This window comes from Semicossyphus pulcher, unplaced genomic scaffold (assembly GCF_022749685.1).
Source record: "Semicossyphus pulcher isolate SPU_LCO1_2020_fin unplaced genomic scaffold, fSemPul1.0.p SCAF_7, whole genome shotgun sequence".
NCBI lineage: Eukaryota > Metazoa > Chordata > Actinopteri > Labriformes > Labridae > Semicossyphus > Semicossyphus pulcher.
Window position 1 is genome coordinate 724,924 of NW_027211748.1, and position 19,505 is coordinate 744,428.

The 19,505-nt window shown below is 43.2% G+C and overlaps 1 protein-coding gene across 10 annotated transcripts in view; it reads left to right on the top strand.

The window, feature by feature from the left end:
- depdc5 (DEP domain containing 5, GATOR1 subcomplex subunit) overlaps positions 1 to 8,028 on the top strand; it is a 57,477-nt gene extending 49,449 nt beyond the window's left edge. For all 10 annotated transcript variants that reach the window (XM_069684062.1, XM_069684061.1, XM_069684067.1 and 7 more), the window contains 4 exons: positions 4,054 to 4,225; positions 4,307 to 4,367; positions 7,323 to 7,405; positions 7,486 to 8,028. In XM_069684062.1, coding sequence (XP_069540163.1) covers positions 4,054 to 4,225; positions 4,307 to 4,367; positions 7,323 to 7,405; positions 7,486 to 7,784 — 615 coding nt within the window. In that variant the 3' untranslated portion in view covers positions 7,785 to 8,028. The remainder of the gene's footprint in view (positions 1 to 4,053; positions 4,226 to 4,306; positions 4,368 to 7,322; positions 7,406 to 7,485) is intronic.
- Positions 8,029 to 19,505: the final 11,477 nt, after the last annotated feature.

Below are 19,505 nucleotides of genomic sequence, written 5' to 3' on the forward strand. Positions count from 1 at the left end.
GTATTTATTGGTGAATCAATCCCCTCTTTGTATTACTTTTTATTTTTGTCTTGACCAATTAACTACTAGTCCTTGCTCCACCTGTTGCGTACCTCTTCGTTCTGCTGTTGGGAAAAGAGTTTACTGACAATCAAACATGCTGTGTAGAGAAACACACACACACACCGTATCAAACAGTGTGTTATTTAAGTATTCAGCTGTATTCAGCCGATGTGGAGTGACCAGAAGTCCCTTGGAGGAGCGCTTATAGCGTGACAACAACAGAATATTTGGTTTTAAAGAAGGAGCAGAAGAAAGCATGACTTCAAAGGTAACTTTCGTGGAAGATTTGTTAATAAAAAGCTTAGAGCTCCTAGCCACCAGAAGCCACCATGTTGACAGAGTGCACCCCCGGCCTAAGCCCTGCCAAGATCACTTGCTAGGTGAAGGAGGAAGTGTTAAAAACAGCCTGGTAGAAAAAAGGATTGGACTTCCAAGGAAAAAGGATACACTTGGTCTATGGCAATACACCTGAGCTGCTGAGGAAGCCAAGGGAATATGCAGAAGCAAAGGTGTAAAAGTGGCTCTTCTTCAGAAGACACATCTAACAAAATTGGAACATGAAAAACTTAAAATATGAGATTAGATCAGGCCTCTAAGAGAAGAGTAAAAACTTTGATTTTAACAGACTGAACTTTGCGTCTACATATGAAAAGAAAGATACAGATGGGAGATTTGTACTGATCTGGGGTTCCCTGCCTTGATTAACATTTATGCTCCTCCGGGAATTAAATGGAAATTCTTAAAACAAATTTTCGATTTATTAATATTGGAGGCCCAGGGTATTCTTGTCAGGGGGACTTCAATGTTAGTCTTCACCCAACCATGGAAAACTCAAAATCCTACCACTTAGGAGGGAAGAAAACTACAAAAAAAACATTTATTTGATGATGCAGGAGCTAGGATTCTCAGTCATATGGAGGAGTCAGAACCCTACAAAGAGGGACTATACCTTTTCTCACACACACTCTGTTTATTCTAGGCTGGACTACTTTTTTATGTTCTAAAGATAATTATACATGGTGACAACTTGCAATATTGGGACTATGGGCTTGTCAGATCACACTCCAGTTTCTATGGGCTTAATATTAAATTCTGAAAAGAAGAACACTATCAGGAAATTAAACATAGGGATCTTAAATCAAATAAGGCAGCAAATAAGGGTGGATATTAAAGATTATCCTCAAGACAATGATAATGAGGAACGCCCAATCTCTGGGATGCATGCAAAATTGCTCTAAGAGGGAAAATAATAGGATACAGCTCCAATTTTAATAAGCAAAGAAAAGCTGTGATCTGTTTGATACCAAGGAAGGGAAAGGATAAACTCGACTGTGGAAGTTATCACCCTACAAGTGTACTGAACCAAGATTATGAGATCTCTGCCCACATTTTGGCAAAAAGACATTTTTTAAAAATACTCACCACATTATACGTCTAGATCAGACAGACTTTACTTATCAAAGGCAGACACAGGATATTAGCCAAACACTATATATTTTGTTGAAAATAAACTCCAGGCAGTATTGTTGAGTCTTGATACAGAAAAGCATTTGACCTGGTTATTCTGGAGTTTCTCAGATTATTTCAATATTATGGTTTTTACCAGACCTTTATTCACACTATTCAAGTTCCATATGTCAGCCCAAGTGCAAGAATAAAAGTAAATGGTGCCATATCAAACTCATTTTTTTTCGAAAGAGGGACCAGACAGGGCTGTCTGACATGCCCTCTTTTGTTTGCTATGTTTATCAAAGCTCTAAGTCAGGGGATCAATCAGGACAATAATATTAAATGTATAAATATGCTTGGGCAAGAACATAAAATGTCTCTTTTTTTGCGGGTGATATTTTAATTTACTTATCAAACCCAGATAGTACAATTTTGAAATGATTGTCATTCTTGGCTTTCTTCAGTTCTGTAATTATAGTTTGGTCTCGGGTATTATAGTGAACATCCCAAAGACCCAACTACTCAGTTTCAATTACAGGCCTAACCAAATCATATGCTCTTACATTAAACAAAATTGGGATCTGAAACACATAAGATATTAAGGAGTAAACTTTCCAAAAGATTTAACAAATTCTTTAAGTGAGCCTGTTAAAATGAAAATCTTGCCGCAAATATTATATTTGTTTCAGACTCCTTCAATTGAAATAATCGATAAACAATTCAACGAATGGGATAGATAAATATCACAATGCAACTGGCAAGGGAAAAAAACAAGGATAAGATTTTTCTCTCCTATTGCCGAAGAACAAAGGAGGACTTGCACTCCCTAGTCTACTTACCTACTTAATCCTCTTTGTTCCCTGTGGAACATAAGGTTGCGACTATCTGCTTCATCTGGTCCTATTCTCAGCAGCATGTTGTGCCTCGCCACAAGTTAGGTTTGCTGTTTTCAGATCCGAGATCACATTTCTCTGCCAGGTTGTTTTTGGCCTCCCTTGTTTCCTCTTCCGAGATGGAGTCCATCTTAAGGCTACTTTAGGAATGCAGTCCTGGTCCATTCTGAACATATGTCCATGCCATCGGAGGTGGTGATGTTTGATTTCCAGCACCACGTTGCGACAGTTTGTGTTTTTGTACAGGTCCTCTTTGGAGATCTTTTCTGGACAAAAGATGCAACATCTTTGAGGAACGCATCGACCCTTTTCATGTCACTCTCAACCACTCACTTGTCTAAGGGAATATTACATATCTGCCCAATTGAGAACCTTGTTTTAGTGGTAAAAGTCTGATTATCAAGAGATGAAAAAAAATGAAGAAAACCTGTCTGGGACAGTTCCTATTCAGGCATATTTAGGGGACAAAAGACATGTTAAAAACCTTATGTAATAAGGTAATAAGTGGATTGATTGTTCTCTGAAAACATGGTTAAATATTATCACTACAAATGGCTTGTCTGGGGAGATAAAGACATTAAGATGATGCTCTTATGACCTGACTTTACCCTCAACAAACTTGATGCGAGCTATAAGAGATGGCCAGGCAGGGCCTCTCTTCTTACTGTACTTTCTTTAACTAGGGCATGTTATGTAATTTTCAAACACAGACTATAGTGTTTGAATAAAAGTGACTTTTTATTTTTATTTCTTCAAATACCTGTTTTCAGAAAGATGTCACCCACCGTGGCACACGTATTTGCTCCGTGCTCCCAACACAGTACACACCCACAACACAGTCTCTTCACAGACAGGAGTCTGAAATCCAGGACAACAAGACTGACAAACAGCTTCTATTCACAGGCCATCAGACAGCTGAATAGCAGCATCAAGCACTGCCCCCTCTCCCTCCCATTCAATCATCCTCACTTTAACAGCGTAATTGAACACTTGTTGGACTGTGAAATTTACACTACTGTGCAATATTTTCATTACTATGCAAATTTACTGTGCAATATTACAGTTCATGTTTCCTTGTATTTGCAATATTTGCACGGATCATAGTGCACTTTTAACATATATTTTTAACTCATATTTCTATTTAAATTCTTTGTTTTTACTGTAGTGTGAAGGGAGATTGAAGTAAGTATTTCATTGTATGGTGTAACCGCTGTATTTTTACAGTGAATACGACAGTAAACGTCTTGAATCTTCTTGAATCTTGAAATACACCACTACATAAATAGTTCAATTCAAAAGGTGTTTGAAAGTTTATGCGTGCAGGGCCGAATCTGGGCTTAAAATAATTTCAAGGTTTTATAGAGGACTTCAAGGGATGAAAATAGAAAGTACCACCTATATATAAGAAACATGGGAACAGGAAACTAATAATAGGAAAATATTGCAAATTTTATTGGAAAGGAAGGGTTTGGGTCTGCCTGTAAACCCTTCATGTGCTAGTATGTCTCACCAATTGTTTACATTGTGAACATATGTAAGAATTTTGAAATTTGGGGAATGGAGTGAGTAAGTCAAATTGTGAACCTCAAAAAGTCACAGGAAGGAAGAGATCTACAGAAAAATTAAATAAAAGTGAATTGCTATTTTTTGACCAGTTATTCTCTGTCAGCTTCAAGGCTGGAGCAGAAAAGCCGCCTCCTGCAGCTTCCTGTTGGTCCCTGTGCTGGAGGTCCCCTTCGCATTGACTTCTTACCTGTACGGAGATCCACTGAGAGCCCAGCTTTTCATCCCTCTGAACATCCACTGTCTTCTAAAGAATGGCAGTGACAATCTGTTTGAAGGTATAGAGGCAAACTGAATAAATGCTGCCCTTATGTGTACAACTCATTCACCAAACATCTTTGTTTAATTTAATCAAACAGGTTTTGAACCTGAGACGTACTGGGACAGGATGCAGCTCTTTCAGGAGGCCATACTGTACCGGTTGGTGGTGTTTTGAGTGTTTCCTAACTTACAGTTATCCAAGACAAGATGTAACATTTTGAGCACAGAAAATTTTGAAAGCACTTAAATACTGTATATTAAAGAAAATATTAGCTCTGAAAGAGTTATTCAGATTGAGCAAACAAAAATCTAATTTTTTCTCAATTTGTTTTTTGCCATTTATGCTGCATATGAAGATGCTGTTATCCACTTAATTGCACCATTATAGCCAAGCAGAAACCGGAGTAGGTAATTTCCATAGACTGTATAAAAATGTGCCGTAGCCACCGCTGCATCACCACTTGGTTTCTCTACTGTGTAAATGAGACCTCGAGTTCAGGATATGGCCTTTGGTTTTCTGAAGCCAGTAGTAACTATATTTAGATGAGAGGGTGGTGCTTCAGAGGAGTGAGGGGTTGGCAAACGCAAAAAAAGCTTATTAAAAGGTGCTTTTTGACCAAAAGTACCAGGAACTTGTAGTTCCAGGAACTCTTCAAAGAACTAAATGGTTCCTGTAGCCCATTGTTGTCTGCATTTTCCACAGCTGCCTCAGGTCCCAGAAAGATTATGCAAATCAGGCTAATGAAGAAACAGTAAAAGTAACTGCACTACAACACCAGTCCAGTGGGGGGGGGGGGGGGGGGGGGGGGTTATGTTGAAGGAAAATAGACTTAAAAGTCCCAAATAATAAGAAATATGATATGATATGTTAATTGTTTATATGGACATGAAAACACACTGCATTAATCTGGTATAATTTCCTGTATTTTTTAATTTTGCAATAAATATCGCAGTACCAACAAAAAGATATAGCTATTTATGTTTTTTTCAAATATCGTGCAGCCTTCACAAACAATCAGCACTGCAGGTTCCTAGTTCCTGGGGGAAGTTCCTGCTGTCGAAAAGCACATGAAGTTAAACAGTGTACATCCATGGCCGATTCATTAGCTGGATACGAAGCTAACTTAACATTGTGTTTGCCACAAAGTTCTTTTTTTGGTACTGACTGTTTATTTATTCAACAAAAGAAGTAGCAAAGTTGCTTACTCACTGGGTGAGCAAGCGGCAGGTGAACAAAACATACTGGGAATCTTAAAATCTTCTCATCACCACGGTCCGTTGTAATCTCTCTGGGGATATGCACTAGCGGACAAATAAATAAATGCATGATCTGAACAGGGGAACTGCTAGGTATGGCCAGCGTAGTATTCCTGCTACCTAGTGCAAAAATGTCACCTCTCTCTCTTCCCCACATTTCCTGTCATATAAACGTTCCTATCAATAAAGGCAAAGGCCTGTGTACCTTCATGAAATTTGGTTTGCAATGATTTTTGTAGTGTATTAGCATGCAATCTAGCAACAGTTATATTCATAGGTAGGTGCTGGATACTCCTTAGTTACCCGGGCTGTTAGTTTTCTAAGCTAATGATTCCCAAAAACACAACCATTCTGTAACTAGTTACATTAATAAATTACTCAACTTTGAGTCCACTGCCTCTTTTACACAGTCTGTAGAAGGCAGACTTGTTGTGACGTTAGTCTGCCTTCCTGTTCTGTATAAAAAGTACAAATGCTTTCTACCTTGATTTGTTTACGCCTCTTAAATGGTGTGCAAACTAATCAATATAGGCATACACCAGTGGTAACTTTACAGACCCACACACTGTTAAATGTATGTACTGTCATAAAAAAACAGCCTTTTTCATAACTGATGAATCTCTGTATAAAAAGTCTTCATGCATTTTTATCGCAGTAGCTTCTATAGACAAATCAGGTGACCAATTTGTGTGTTCCGCCATCTTGTGTGGCCACCATTACTGCGGTGACAACCCAGTGTCCGCTGCTTACTGTGACAGCAGCATAGTTAGTAAAAGATGTCAGACAGCTGCCTCCAGTTACTGATGAAGGTACCTTTATCAGGCGATCTTTACATATTAGACACTTGTTACAACAATAGTCTAGTAGGAGAAATAGAGAAAAAACTTAAGTTCACAGCTGCATTTTATCATCACACTAGTTATATTGGCAAAGACATTTTTTAAAGATATTCATGAAGCACATTTTCTATTTATTAGTTAATGTAACTGGTTTTAAATGATTACTTGCAGCTCTTACCTGGTTATGCTAACTTGCTAGTTGAGGAATGTATGAGATCCTGGCAATGAACAACAAAGTGGCATCTACAGGTCACCCAGAGAGGGCCAAAATCACTGTAATAATGATAATAATAATAATTTAATAGTTAAAGTATTCTCGATCCTCAAATCTATGTTAAGTGTCCGGTCTCATATGGGGGACTCTTCATCCTTGGAAAAAATAGTGCATAATACACAAGCCTTAATGTCATGAAGTTTGTCACAACTGTTAGTGCAGCTGATTAACTCCACAGGTTCTTCCAAATGTACTTCACACCATTGTCAAAAGTTACATAGAGAGTAACAGTGAAAGTAGAAATTTGTTCAACTTGTCAGTAATTCCCTGGATATATGTATAATGTATAATGGGGATAAGTGTGGTCTCTTACAATAATATTTAGAAAACTAGGTAACATCTGCTAACACATCCCATGTACCAGATATAGGTTGGTTCATACTTACTGGTAATTAGTTTTTGTAATCTTATTTAAATATAAGTGTAAATGTCATAAAGCTTATCTTTCAACTCAACAAGGAACTCAAAGGTTATATTGCCTTGGCTGTGTGGCTGAAATCATCAAGTTAGCTGACTAGTATCATACACTTCTTTCAATGAACATTCTTTCTTTATAAAAAAGTTGTTCTTGCAAAAAGTATTTTTGGCTCAAAATGTCACATCTTACACTCAGGACTGCTGCACAAATTTAACGCCATTCTTTGATTTATGATTACAGTGAAAGTTCTGAGTCCTGACCATATATTTTGTATACTTTTTTGAGAAACATAAGGCAAAAATGTGTTGATATGCTCTTTTTTCCAGATTTGGATTCGTGCACGACAAGTTTTCTGCTTCTGCTTTTAATTTTCCCTCTGAAAACAAGCCCCAGTACATCCACGTTACAGGTTTGTCACATAACATAACACCAAAACTGCCTTTCTGTGTTCTGGAATGGATAAGCTTCAGTCTGCTTGTCTTTTGTCAGGCACTGTGTTCCTGCAGCTGCCATACTCCAAGAGGAAGTACTCTAGCGGTCAGCAGCGCAGACGCAGAAATTCTACCACCTCAAACTGCCAGGGGCCATTTGGCGGCGAGGAGCGGGTTGGTTATTACTGGGCCTACAACACCATGCTGACCAAGGCTTGGAGGACAGGTGTGCTGGGTGACGAGAGGCTTGCCGAACGTCTCCTTAAAGACTTCACTGACTTCTGTGTTAACAAGGACAACAGACTGCTCTACTTTTGGGACAGCTGCCAGGAGAAAATGAATGCCAGCGCTCCATGACAGGAATAGAGACGACTGCAGGACATCAAAATGTAGAGGAGGATAAACACACTGAAATATCAAGAAAACTATTTTAGCAACTTGGAATTACACACTGTACTGCTGTTCAGGGGCAAAGTTATTTTGACAGGCTGGCTGCCCAGACTGACCCCTCTAAGAATGAACTACTGATCTCTTTGCATGATGGCAAAATTGCATGCTTGATTGATTCTCTGGTTTGTATAATGAAACTATTAAATATCAAATTCATGCCTTAAAAAAGCAAAGATTCAGCTCCAATGTTTATTCTGTAAAGACAATATAAACAATAAGTGAGCTATTCATTTAGAAGTTTTTTTATTTTATTTCATCAATCAATCAATCAAATTTTATTTGTATAGCGCCAAATCATAACCAGGGTTATCTCAAGACACTTTACAGAAAGAGCAGGTCTAGACCGACTCTTTGTTAAGTTATTTAAAGAGAGGCCCAACATGAATCACCATGAGTAGCACTTAGCAATTCGGCACATTGGCAGAAAAACTTCCTTTGAACCAGCAGAAACCTCGAGCAGAACCAGACTCATGTTGAACAGCCATCTGCCTCGACTGGATGGGCCGAGAATGGGATAGAAGGAGATGCAGGATAGAGACAGGCAAAGAGAGCAACAACAACATATGTTCTTGTTACCACAACAACATATGTCCTTGTTACATCAACAACAACAGACACATACTTATGGTTACAATGCCAATAATAGTGGTGGACTAGGGTGAAGATTGGCTAAATAAATAAATAAATTAGCGAGAGAAGCAGAGTAATGATAAAGGCTGAGGTAATCGTAATTGTAACAGTTGAAGTCAACAGGTCTACTATTAGCATTAGCAGCAACAATAATGATACTATGGGGAAGGCTGATGTTAGTCGTTGTTGCAGTCGAGCAGGTCCACAGCAGCAGGTGGTCTGCAGCAACGATCCTCAGGAACCTTCAAGACAAGGGAGCACAAGAACTCCCGGGAAGATATGTGGTTAGTAATGTTAATGGGACCAGAAGATACAGAGTTAATGAGCTGCATTAATATGACAGAGAGAGAGAGAGAGTCAGAGAGAGAGAGAGAGAGAAGCTTGGTGTGTCAGATCCCCCCGGCAGTCTAAACCTATAGCAGCATAACTATGGGCTAGTCCAAGCCTGAGCCAGCCCTAACTATTAGCTTTATCAAAGAGGAAAGTTTTAAGTCTACTCTTAAAAGAAGAGAGGGTGCCTGCCTCCCGGACCTTGACTGGTAGATTGTTCCAGAGGAGGGGGGCCTGGTAATTGAAGGCTCTACCTCCAACACTACTCTTAGAGACTTTAGGTACCACAAGCAGGCGTGCATCCTGGGAGCACAATGTTCTAGAGGGGTAATATGGCACCATGAGCTCTTTAAGATATGATGGTGCCTGACCATTAAGAGCTTTGTAAGTAAGAAGAAGGATTTTAAATTCTATTCTAGATTTTACAGGCAGCCAGTGCAGAGAGGCTAATACAGCAGAGATGTGATCTCTCTTCCTAGTTCTTGTCAGCACACGTGCTGCAGCATTTTGTACCAGCTGCAGAGTTTTTAGTAACTTATTAGGGCAGCCTGATAGTAACGAGTTACAATAATCCAACCTGGAAGTAACGAATGCATGGACTAGTTTTTCTGCATCGTTTTGAGACAGGATGTGTCTGATGTTTGTTGCGAAGATGAAAGAAGGCTGTCCTTGATATTTGCTTTATGTGGGAGATGAAGGACATATCCTGATCAAATAGAACTCCCAGATTCCTAACAGTAGTGCTGGATGCCAGGCTGATGCCATCTAGGGCAGCTATATCATTAGAGAAAGAGTCTCTAAGGTGTTTTGGGCCGAGCACAATAACTTCAGTTTTGTCTGAATTAAGTAGCAGAAAGTTTCTAGTCATCCAGATCTTTATGTCCTTAAGGCATGCTTCTAGTTTAGATAGCTGATTGGTTTCGTCTGGCTTCATAGATAAGTATAATTGAGTATCATCTGCATAACAATGAAAATTAATGGAGTGTTTCCTCATGATATTACCCAGAGGAAGCATATATAAGGTAAAAAGAATCGGTCCGAGCACAGAACCTTGTGGAACTCCATGACTAACTTTGGTGTGCATAGAGGACACATCATGAACATTAACAAACTGAGATCGATCTGATAAATAAGATTTAAACCAACTTAGTGCAGATCCTGTAATGCCAATTAAATGTTCTAATCTCTGTAACAGGATGTGATGGTCTATCGTGTCGAAAGCGGCACTAAGATCTAACAGGACGAGTACAGAGAGAAGTCCTCTGTCTGAAGCAGTAAGTAGATCATTTGAAACTCGCACAAGGGCTGTCTCAGTGCTGTGGTGGACTCTAAATCCTGACTGAAAGTCCTCAAATAAACTGTTGTTATGAAGAAAGTCACAAAATTGATTAGCGACTGCTTTCTCAAGGATCTTTGAGATAAAAGGAAGGTTAGATATAGGTCTATAGTTAGCCAAGGTGCCTGAATCTAGGGTAGGCTTTTTAAGAAGTGGCTTAATTACAGCTAGTTTAAAAGACTGGGGTACATTGTCCGTCAATAAGGACATATTGATCATATCTAGTAAAGAAGTGCTAATTGAGGCCTGAGGCCTATAGGAATACTTGGCTCAGTGGAGCTGTGACTCTCTGTCAGCCTGGCTACAGTGCTGAAAAGGTACCTGGGATTGTTTTTATGTTCTTCTATGAGGGAGGAGTAGTAGACACCTCGAGCATGCCGTAGGGCCTTCCTGTATTTATTAAGACCAGAGTAAACGAGACTCTTCTGTTTTGGTGGATCGCCACATTCTTTCAAATTTACGCGACATTTGCTTCAAGTTACGAGTTTCTGAGTCATACCATGGAGCTAGCCTCTGTCGTTTAATAATCTTCTTTTTTAAGGGGGCAATCGAGTCTAGAGTACTTCTCAGCAAACCTGCAGTACTATCAACAAACTGATCAAGCTGAGAGGGACTAACATTAGCATAAGAGCTTTCTGTAGTAAACAGATGTGGTAAAGAATTAAAAGCAGCTGGAATTGTTTCCTTAAATTTAGCTACAGTCCTATCAGACAAACATCTTGTGAGTACATTTTTGTTAACTGGAGAGTAGTCGGTTAATAGGACATCGAATGTTACTAAATAGTGATCTGATAAAAGAGGATTTTGTGGGAAGACAATTAAGTTTTCGGTTTCAAGGCCATAAGCTAGAACAAGGTCGAGGGTGTGGTTAAAGCGGTGAGTAGGCTGGTTTACATTTTGAGTGAAACCAATAGAGTCCAAAAGGGACATAAATGCCATACTAAGACTATCATTATCAACATCTACCTGAATATTGAAGTCCCCTACAATAATTATTTGATCTGAACTCAGGACTAAACCTGATAAAAACTCTGAGAATTCAGTTAGAAAATCAGAGTATGCGCCAGGAGGGCGGTATACTATCACAAATAAAACAGGCTGTAAAGTTTTACAGGCTGAGTGTGAAAAACTCAGAACAAGGCTTTCAAAAGAGCTGAAACTAAGTTTTGGTCGAGGGTTGATTAGAAGACTAGAACTGAAGATAGCTGCCACTCCACCACCTCGACCAGCGTCTCGAGGAATATGAGTATTAAGATGACTGGGAGGAGTGGATTCATTTAAGCTGACATATTCTTCCTGACACAGCCAAGTCTCAGTTAAAGAGAGTAAATCAATATGATAATCTGATATCAGATCGTTCACTAATAGAGCTTTAGATGACAGGGATCTGATATTTAACAGACCACATTTAATTCTCATATTTTTTGGCATAACTTTGGTTGTTGTTTTAATTTTTATCAAATTTTTTTGATTTACTCCTTTTTTATTTGAGTTTGAATTAACTGTAATAAAAGGCCTGGGTTGGGGGGCAGACACAGTCTCTATAACATTAACATTGTGGCTGGGAAACTGCTCACAGGGAAGCTCAGAGGAGTGTGTAGGACTACAGCTCTGCCTCCTGGTCTCAACTCTGGTTTGTCAGGTTTTACGACTAACAAACTTAGCCATATTACGAGACAAAAGAGCTGCACCATCCAAAGTGGGATGAATGCCGTCTCTTCCGATCAGACCAGGCTTTCCCCAGAATGTCTGCCAGTTATCTATGAAGCCCACATCGTTTGCTGGGCACCACCTCGACAGCCAGCGGTTGAATGATGACATGCGGCTATACATGTCATCACTCGTCAGATTGGGCAGGGGTCCAGAGAAAACTATGGAGTCCGACATCGTCTTTGCAAATGCACACACCGACTCAACATTAATTTTAGTGACTTCCGATTGACGTAACCGGGAGTCATTAACGCCGACATGAATTACAATCGTATCAAATTTACGATTATCCTTTGTCAGCAGTTTTAAATTTGACTCGATGTTGCCTGCTCTGGCCCCAGGAATACATTTCACTATGGCCGCTGGCTTCGCTAACTTCACGTTTCTGACTATGGAGCTGCCAATAACCAGAGTTGGTTTCTCAGCGGGTGTGTCGCTGAGTGGGGAAAACTTGTTCGAAACGTGAAGTGGTTGGTGGTGAACCGTGTGCTTCGTCTTGCGGCTATGCTTCCCTCTTCATGACTGAAGACAAAACGCTTCCAGACCAACACGAGAAAGACAAGAACAGGGCGTCCTTCAGTTAACAAAACAAATGTTTAACAAACCAGGATTAGTTAAGAGTAAGTAAAGAGTGTGGGTGTTTGTATGTGTTTCTATATTCTAAGTGGTTCTCTCTGGAGAATAAGTCTATGGGGTATATGAGGGTTAAAATAATTAACTATATTGAGTAAGTCTTGGCTCAGCATTTAATGCAGGGCTGTTCAGAAAGTTATCACTAAAACATCAAAGGTAGGCCTAAATCATGATTACGTTGAGCTACACAGTAGGGCTGCACGATTAATTGGAATAAAATTGCGATCTCGATTCATACTTGTACGCAATCTAATTTTTAATGACAACGATTCTGCTGCATTTTCATTCATCATGCATCAGCTGCATCAAAACAAGCGCTCCCCCTTCCTCCCTCAACAAATGACAACGCAGCGTTATACCACGTGATGCAGAGCAGCAGTAACTGGCCAAAACAAACCCATGTGAGAAAATGAAAAGTTGAGCGAGGAAACCTTAAATTGCCTTACTCTCCTTACTAAGGACAGATAAAATGACAAAATGAATCCAGAAGATGATAATGAGACCAATAAGATATGGCTCCGCACTTTCTTGTTTTTGACGTGTTTGGAGTACTTTAGTCAGTCCGATTCCCGTCCTGGCAGAAGCGAGCCAGGGTTCCATAGTTTACACCAGGGATCAGCTGATGGGACGACACAGAGCCGCTACGGGCGAGTGACCTGAAATCCCCAAGAAGAAGAAAGAAATGCTGGGGCTACAGAGCCAGTAGCGGACTGGAGTCAAGCCAGCCTCCACTTCGAATAACACAGTCAAGCCAGCCGCTACGTTTTTTTGGAGTGCGCATATATGCTCGGCAGTACGGTAACAGCGTGACAGAACTAATTTCAAAATAAAAGCGACTTTTCATTCTCAAATTGAAATGGAATTTCAAAATAAGAGCCCTCTACAATGGCTTACTCAAAATAATTTTCCTCTGATTTCAGATTAGGATTAAAACGAAACTACCTGTTATCACACACTAATTTCACTTCAGGGTGATAGTACAACACCCCAGGGTGTAGCTCAGAAAATATCAGGTCATTCTGATGTGGAATTTCAAAATGAAAGCCCTCTAAAATGGCTTACATGAGATAACTTGCTCCTGATTTTAGATTAGGATTAAAAGGAAACTGCCTGTTATCACACACTAATTTCACTTCAGGGTGATAGTTCAACACCCCAGGGTGTCACTCAGAAACTATCCGGTCATTCTGATGTGGAATTTCAAAATTAAAGCCCTCTAAAATGGGGAATTTCAAAATTAAAGCCCTCTGAAATGGCTTACATGAGATAACTCGCTCTTGATTTCAGATTAGGATTAAAAGGAAACCTTCTGTTATCACACACTAATTTCACTTCAGGTTGATAATACAACAGCCCAGGGTGTCACTCAGAAACTATCAAGTCATTCTGATGTGGAATTTCAAAATTAAAGCCCTCTATAATGGCTTACATGAACTAACTTCCCCATGATTTCAGATAAGGATTAAAAGGAAACCTTCTGTTATCACACACTAATTTCACATCAGGGTGATAGTATAACCCCCCAGGGTGTCACCCAGAAACTATCAGGTCATTCTGATGTGGAATTTCAAAATTAAAGCCCTCTAAAATAGCAAAAATGAGCACTTTTCCCCTGATTTCAGATGAGGATTAAAAGGAAACCTTCTGTTATCACACACTAATTTCACATCAGGGTTATAATACAATACCCAAGGGTGTAGCTCAGAAACTATCAGGTCATTCTGATGTGGAATTTCAAAATTAAAGCCCTCTAAAATTGGTAATTTCAAAATTAAAGCCCTCTAAAATAGCAAAAATGAGCACTTTTCCCCTGATTTCAGATGAGGATTAAAAGGAAACTTTCTGTTATCACACACTAATTTCACATCAGGGTTATAATACAATACCCAAGGGTGTAGCTCAGAAACTATCAGGTCATTCTGATGTGGAATTTCAAAATTAAAGCCCTCTAAAATTGGTAATTTCAAAATTAAAGCCCTCTAAAATAGCAAAAATGAGCACTTTTCCCCTGACTTCAGATTAGGATTGAAAGGAAATTCCTTGTTCTCTATCGTATCGAGACTATCTCTCCACCCAGGTGGCCAATCACAGTATAAAAGCACCTGTGCGCCACACCATCACTGATCTAAATTTTGATGGAAAAGATCCCCGAGCGGCCTCAAGCTGGAGAGATAGTCTCTTCACTGAGAGAACCAAGGTTACACACATGTAACCGTCCGTTCTCTATCGTATCGAGACTATCTCTCCACCCAGTTACATATTTCATATGTATGGGGACTCTGTCACACCGTGAGGGGATAGAGCAGAGTGTACTTCGAATGAGACGTCACCGCCACCAGGAGTGCTCTAAAAAAATTTGAATGTGAATTAACTATTTACAAATGTACACTATTTACACACCCTCAGGCTAACAAGTACTGCCAGATGCAGGTACTGTTGCCTCCAGCCCTGATGCCAGACGCTACCATGACTTGTGAGCCCCGCAAGACGCCAAGGCCCAACTATATGGGTGGAGAGGCCACTCAGATCAGCCCACGCCAGGCTGACTGACAGAGTAAAAATAACACTTCTATCACTGGGTTATGCCAAGCACCCCCTTCCCGAAGGATGTGTTTGCAGTCACATTGATATTGTAAAACCGGGCAAACGTAGATGGGACAGACCAAGTGGCAGCTCCACAGATCTCACTTAGAGATGCGCCGCGCCACAGTGCCCAAGATGCCGCCATGCCCCGGGTTGAGTGCGCTCGCACCCCTGAAGGGAATGGAGCCCCCGCCCCCACATAAGCTTGTTGGATAGCATCCACAATCCAGTGGGAAAGACGGGCTTTGGACAGTGGCTGACCCAGAAGCTCTGGCTTAAAACAGACAAACAACTGGTCTGTTTTCCTATGCGCCTGTGTTCGGCGTATATACACTTCAAGTGCCCTGACCGGGCACACCAGTGAGTGCCTGCTCTCTCCATCCTCTGTCTGTGCAGAGTAAGGAGACCAAAGTTCCACCCTCTGACTCTGCTGAGTGTCAGAAAGAACCTTGGAGAGGAATGCGGGGTTCAGCCGCAGGACCACCCCTGCCCCCTCAGGCAGGAACTGACACAGGTCCTAATGTACTGAGAGAGCCTGTAGCTCCCCCACCCTCTTGGCAGAAGCCATCGCTAGCAGAAGGGCGGTTTTCAAGGACAGCCACTTCAGCTCTACTGACTCCAGGGGCTCAAATGGGATCTTTTCCAAGGCTTGCAGGACTAGCTCTAGATCCCAGGGGTGGAAGAGACGGCCTACAAAGACGGCCGACACGTCTACTAGCCCCCTTGAGGAACCGGGACACAAGGTTGGACATGTCCTCAGACAACTGGTATCTCCTTACCCGAGCTGCTTTGACTGCAGCCACCATTCCCCCGAGGGCGGAGGGTGACTTTCCTGCATCCAAGAGTTCTTGCAGAAACTGCAGAATCTCAGGAGCTGAGCATGTAAGAGGGTCTGTTTGATGCTCCCTGCACCATGCCACAAACGCCCTCCATCTGTGTGCATAGAGTGTCTGGTTGATGGCACGCGAGCTCCCTGCAGAGTTTGTACCACTGACTGTGACAGTCCCATAGCTAAGAGCTCAGTCCTCTCAGGGGCCAGGCCCAGAGCCTGAGTCCCTGGGGAAAGGGATGAACCAGAGTTCCCTGCGCCTGTGACAGTAAGTCTGGTCGACTGGGAGTTCCCACGGAGTCCCGTCCAACAGTGCCGGGATATCCGAAAATCATGTCATGTGAGGCCAATATGGGGCCACCAGGATAGGTCTCACTTCTTCCATTCGCACTCTCTGCAAGAGTGATGGAAGAAGGCTGAAGGGGGGAAAAGCATAGAGGAGACTGCGTGGCCATGGGTGGGCCATGGCGTCTGCCCCGAGAGGAGGATTGTCTCTCCCTAGAGAGAAGAATAGGGGACAGTGGGCAGATACCCGTGATGCGAACAGGTTGACTGTTGCTCATCCGTAACGACTCCACAGACCTGCGACCACCTGAGGATGTAGTCTCCACCCTCCTGGGCCTGGACCTCCCCTGGACAACTGATCCGCTGCTAGATTGTCCCACCCTGGCACATGTACCGCCCTTAGGGATTGAAACCTAGGGTACGCCCACAGCCACAACTGGTGTGCCACTTTGCAAAGGCGAAGGGAACCCAAGCCGCCCTGCCTGTTGATGTAGGCTGCTGCGGTCACACTGTCTGTTCTTACCAGAACGTGCTGGCCTTGAAGGTAGGGGAGGAAATGACTGAGGGCCAGATGGACCGCCTTCAGCTCCAGAATATTGATGTGCTGGGCTGTGTACGGGCCACGCCAGCAACCGCTGATGCCATTCCCTTTGAGCACTGCTCCCCAACCTTTCTAAGAAGAATCCGTTGCCACCAGATAGTGATGCGTTATTGGGCCCAGTACACTCCCCCTGCCTATATTGTCTTTGTTCTCCCACCAGCGGAGGGCTAACTGTAACCGTCTGGTGATGAGCACAGTGGACTGCAGGTGACTCTTGGGACTCAATCTCAGACCGAGGAGACACCTCTGCACTGGGCACATATGCAAGAGGGCCAAAGGAACAGCCTTCACTGATGATGCCATGAGCCCCAGGAGGCGAAGACACAGCCTCCATGTAACTCTGGCCCCCAGCCTGAAATGTGAGAGGCAAGCTTCTAGAGCCAGCTGTCTCTCTTGTGTCAACATTAATAATGCAGTCTGGTAATCTACTACTAGGCCCAGGAACTGCGTCCTCTGTGAAGGTTCCAGACTGCTCTTTTCTCGATTGAGACGCAGGCCTAGGTGCTGCAGGCGTTCCAGCAGTAGGGACAGATGAGCTCGACACTGGTCCTCTGAACGTGCACACAGGAGCCAGTCGTCCAGATAGTTCAAGATCCTGATCCCCCTCTTTCACAGAGGTAACAGAACTGCCTCCATGCACCTGGTAAAGGTGCGGGGAGCTAGGGAGATCCCAAACGGCAGGACTCGAAACTCGTATGTCTTGTGGTTGAAGACAAACCTGAGGAACCGCCAGTGCCCTTCCCAGATGGGAATCTGGAAGTAGGCATCCTTCAGATCTATAGTGACAAACCAATCCCTTCTGCTGATTGACTGTCTCACCCCAACTGTCAGCATCTTGCATGGCAGACGACGGAGATATTTGTTGAGTCCCCTGAGGTCTAAAATGGGGCAGAGATTCCCATCCTTCTTGGGGATGAGAAAATACCTGGAATAGAACCCAGCCTGCCTGCTGCCTTGTGGCACCTCCCTGATGGCTCCCTTCTCCAACAGGGTGGAAACCTCTGCCTGGAGTACTGTCTTGCATTTCAAATCGAACACTGTGAGGACCGTCGGGGTCCTCGAGGTAGGAGGTCGACAAGCAAACTGAATACGGTACCCCTTAATCATGGTAGAAACTACCCAAGGGCTCGCACCCAGTGCCCTCCAAGCTGCAAGCCGCACCTGATCCAGGCAAGCCGGTTCTGGTATAGTGTCAGGAGCGCGGCGGGGCTTGGGTTGCCCCTTCCCCTGAGCCCCTATTCTCTGCCTGCCTTTGCCCCTAGCTTTGTTACGCCGAGCTTCTATGGTAGCCCTCAGGTCACCCGAGCCCCAGCTTGACCCTTGCGTCTGTGCAGGGGGCCTGGACGACTGTCCACTCCCCTGCCACCTGCGGCGCCTGACCAGTGCATCGGGAACTTCCCTGGCACGGTGACGTGCTTCCTGGGCCTGCTGTAACATGGTATTAGCCCCAGGACCAAACATGGCTGAGGGATCAACTGGCAGTCTTAACAGGCTGCTCTGGTCTTCTGGTTGTAATCCAGACTGGGACAACCATAACTGGCGCCTTGTCACCCAGAGAGACGCGATACCCTACCCTGCAGCTGCCGCCTGCTCCTGCATCAGCTGTGTCATGACAGATGAAACAAGATGCAGCTCAGAGACAAGGTCTGCCCTGTGTCCGACATACAGCTCACGTGCCAGCTGCCGGTGATACAGTGCTAATATGGACCCAGTATTAGCCAGCTGTGCCTGGACTGCCATAGTCCTATGCACTTTAGCCAGCAAAGCGTCCAGCATCTTGCATCCCTTAGTTGGCAACTAGTTTTCCCTAACACAGAACTAGAAGGGAACATGAGAGCTGCAATGGCCTGGTCCATTAGAGGCAGGCCAGCACAACCAACCTTCTCCCTATCCTGCATAGCTGACAACTGCCTAGAGGACTGGGAAAATTTGAGCGAGTCTGTGGGTCTTACAAACCCCGCTCGCATCACCCCCTCCACATCAGAGAGGAGAGGCACCAGAAATGGGGCAGGCTGTGTCTCCCATCCATCATCAAACCATGATGGGGAAGGTGCCTGACCTGCTGTGGGATCTACTCCCAATGCTTGGGCTGCTCTTCCAATCAGGTCTCTGAATTGGGAGAGCACGCTGGCCCGTTCCCCTTCCTCTGGCTCCTGGACCGCTTCCCCTTGCCCTAGAGGAAAATCACTATCTGAGGAGTGAGATCCTACCACATCCACCTCTTCAATATCCTCCTGCTCCTCAGCCAAACCCCCAACCTCAATCCTAGTATCACCCAAAAAGGACCTGAGTGGGGGAACAGAAAGGGGTTTTGAAGGGTTTTGAAGAACCATACCCAAACTGCTTTGGATGCTTGGCTTGCTGTGGCCCAGTAGGTGGAGTGGCCTGCTTACGCTTCCCAAATACCCAATAACGGGCCTCCAAAGACCGTGCTGGCAAAAAAGAGCAGTTCATACAGGAGGAGGGATTTTCTCTAGCTAAAGAGGCATGGTTCTCCCCAAGACACATCACACACCTATCATGCCCATCCTCTATGGGCATCTGTATGCCACAGCCTACACAGTTATCCCAGAGACTTGCCATCTTGAAAATCCTGCGGGATGTGTTAGCTTCCCATGGGATTACCTCCCAAACACTTGATTATGGTGTGTTTTTGTGCTTCGTACCTATGGCGCGTTAACCCCTCGCCAG